General features: G+C 43.1%; 1 protein-coding gene across 1 annotated transcript; it reads right to left on the bottom strand.

Annotated features, from left to right (window-relative positions):
* Positions 1 to 309: 309 nt before the first annotated feature.
* Positions 310 to 2,889, bottom strand: LOC147608588 (uncharacterized). Its single transcript, XM_086789467.1, has 4 exons — positions 2,825 to 2,889; positions 1,949 to 2,403; positions 1,260 to 1,610; positions 310 to 740 (listed from the first exon to the last, which is right to left on the bottom strand). The coding sequence occupies exons 1-4, from the start codon at positions 2,887 to 2,889 to the stop codon at positions 310 to 312; spliced, it is 1,302 nt and encodes a 433-aa protein (XP_086645593.1).
* Positions 2,890 to 3,478: the final 589 nt, after the last annotated feature.

Raw genomic sequence — 3,478 nt, 5'->3', positions numbered from 1 at the left:
AACCACTGGCAACAGTTGTAATTCTCTTGAATAGAATCTTGCTTGTGATCACTACTGTCTAATTCTCTTGATTAGAATCTTACTTGTGATCAGTACTGTCTAATGCTATTGCTGTGTTATCAATTTGGTACTGTGCTTTATTGTTTTTAGCTCTGCTGTGTTTTTGCAGTACCAAATTTTGGTACTGTTCCTTTTTGTTTTCACCAAGTAGTAACAGAAAAGTACAAAAGCAGTAGCCAAAAAAAGTACATGTACAAAAAGATAATTGTCATTAAATGCCAAAGGCAATGTACAAGCATACAAAATCTTTTACACATCAGGGAGGTCAAAGCGGTACGAATACCCCTCCATAGATACAAAGTAGTTGACAACGAATGAGGAAATGTCATCCTCAACATCAAACAAGGGATTCCGATGGCTGTAAGCAATGGGAAACTTATCAGCTAGCCACCCGGAGATCCACGGAAAAATGACATCCATAAGATACTTCGTCTTGTCGGGGTCATAATACTTAGGCTCATATGATCGGATGCAGCAGCACGAGTCGTAATCATTCTTCAAGGACTTGTATCTCGTGTCGTCCACAAGGAGGGTGTTCGTTTCATTGAATTGCAGATACTTGCGCCACACTTTTCTTAGGAGCTTCAGAAAAATAGGCTTGTTACCGAACCCCTTCGCAAGGACTGGCACATCTCTGAGTTTGCTAGCCCACCTCTCACAATGAGACTGGTCAAAAATATCTGTAAAACAGGTAAACCAAGCAATTAGAATAGCAGCACAAATAAGAGTACCAAAGCTAACAAACAGTACATAACAGTGAAAAGGTACCAAACTTGGTACAACACAGTACCAAAGTACCAAATAACCAAAGTACCAAACATTATAAAATTGTGTACACAAATGTTACCAAGCACAGAACCAAGTGCCATAGTATCAAAGCACCAAACAGTACCAAATTGTGTACAAAATAAAAAACACAGTTTCAAACTACCATAGCATCAGAGTACCAAAGTACCAAAGATAACGAAAGAGTACCAAATTATGTACAAAATAGTGCCAAATTGTGTACACATGAACAAACATAGTCCAAAGCAGCATAGCACCAGAGTACCAAAGTTCCAAAAAGTACCAAATTGTGTTAGCAGTGCCAAAAGTACCAAACTACCAAATAGTACCAGATTGTGTACAGAACAGTAGCAAAGCTAGCCAAACAGTATCAAAATCAATAAAACCAGTTGTGAAAGTTTAGGGATAAATACCTAAAAAGAGACCTTTCATCTTCATCAACCGAGGGAAGCAAGCATTCATTATGGCCATCAAGTTCTTCCTTTGGCTACATGACCAGAGCATCACGTCGCATCGCTTCCTCAAGTTGATGATGAAGTCCTCCGCATCAGGTCTGACGACACAATATTTGTATTGAGACACTTGCACACCTCGGGGCCTAACTCCATCTGGGAACGGGAGCTGCCACAAATCCTTGGGTGCTTCAACATAATCCTGCAGTAGCACTCCATTGACATCCAAAACAACAAGGCGCCTATTGCTTGCCATTACATGTATCGGCATTGATGTATCCAGTGGTTGTTCATGTAGCCACCAATGGTCCCCTGTTGTAGTACCACTAAACTATATGAGTAGAAGAACATAGCCTTTTCGCAAAAGCAAAGTTAGACATTGGGCACCAATAAAAGGTTACAAAACAGTGATAGTAGGACATGACAGTTTACAAACACATTGACACCTTTCAAGAGTAGAGCGGCATGACACAAAACGCATCGACAAAAGCAAAATGGGCTGGTATTTCAAATTAGTCCAGAAGCAAGTACAAAATGCTATAACATCAGCTAATTTTTGCAGCCTTGCCGCTTGAGACCACCACCAACGGGGCGCTTTCTACATTTCATAGCGAAGAGCTCGAAGAGGGTGGCTGAATCATTGCTATCACCTGTTTCTAAGGGTGTTGCATCAGGTGTCTCCTCCGTAGCTCTGTCCTTCCCCACACCTTTTGTATCCTCCGTGCCTTTAGGCAACTCTACACCTTCACCCTCCTCTGCACCTTTAACCTGCGCCTCTGCACTTTCAGTAGCTTCCCCCGCCTCTTTGGCCTCCTTCGTGCTTTTAGCCTCCTCTACACCTTCAGCCCCCTCTCCACCTTTAGCCTCCTCAGCACTTTCAGTAGCTTCCCTCGCCGCTCTGGCCTCCTCATTGCTTTTAGCCTCCTCAGTGTCTTTGGGCTCCTCTGCACCTGCAGCCTCCTGTGCACTTTGAGTAGCTTCCGCTGCCCTATTTCCGTTCTTCCTCCTCTTTCTACCTGCCTTGTCCTTTGCAGATGTTGATGCCGTAGCCAAAACCTCTACCTCTGAGAGAACTTCAACTGTCACCTCCTCACAGCCAGCATCTCTTCATTGTTCTTCTCACCTTGGTCAGTCTCTTGCTCAGCAACCTCCTCAATCAGATCACTTCCCCCCTGTTCTTTCTCCTCCGGTCCCTTTTCGTCTTTGTATCTCTCCTGCACTTCCGCTTTTAGTGGATCTTCCCCCATGCTTGAGTCTACAGCAGGCTCAACCCCTTTCCCTTCCCTTGTGTTGGCATCAAGGTCTTGCAGTATTTTCTGCACTGACTTGTAAGGATCTTCTTTCAACATGTAAGTGGCATCTGACTTACTGTGACCAGGGAGATCCTTCCTATCCTTTGGGGTGGTGTCATGGGTGTCCGCACCGAAAGATTCTCTACCTACATATGCACAAAGATGAAAGACAAGATTAGATCATCAGTTCAAACAATATAAACATACAGTGTCCAACACAAACACCCCACTTACTCTTCAATAATGACCTCCCTGACACCCAGGCCTTTGCCTCCGAAGGAATTGCGGTGTTGCAACATGCCTTCACGCACATATCTCTTGTTCTCAACACAGCTGCAAAACACAATGGATGGTACTGATGCCTGCAGGGAAGCATGAAGGTACCAACCACATAAGAAGCCTCCAAAGCCTCCCCACAGGCAACACAAGTACCAAACACATGAATTGCGTTGGCAAGGTCCACAACATGAGGCCTTGGAGTCAATGTATATTTCATCCCCCTCTTCACATCAGCACACAACTTATGTACAAATTCTTGATGGTCTTGGGTCTCCAAGCATTCATTGTGGAGCTTCACATACTCCATCTGCAAAACAGACATACTCTATCTACTGATCCACCAAAACAAACAATTAGCAAGGAAGTACACAAGCAGTACAAAAACTGAACCAGAATAGGTACTAAAAAAGGTAAATTGTACCATAACAGTTCTAAACAGCACTAAATGGGTACAATGAAGTTTCAACAACTCCCAAGCCAAACCCAAGCAGAATAAAAACAGTACTAAAAAGGGTCGGATTGTACCAAAATAGTTTTAAACAACACTAAATTGGTACATGAAGTACCAAAAACTACCAAAACAGTACTAAAAAAGGTTGGATTGTACCA

This window comes from Cibotium barometz, chromosome 53 (assembly GCF_041138505.1).
Source record: "Cibotium barometz isolate CiBa-2024 chromosome 53, ASM4113850v1, whole genome shotgun sequence".
NCBI classification, from domain to species: Eukaryota; Viridiplantae; Streptophyta; class Polypodiopsida; order Cyatheales; family Cibotiaceae; genus Cibotium; species Cibotium barometz.
This window is presented reverse-complemented; position numbering and strand designations above follow the sequence as displayed.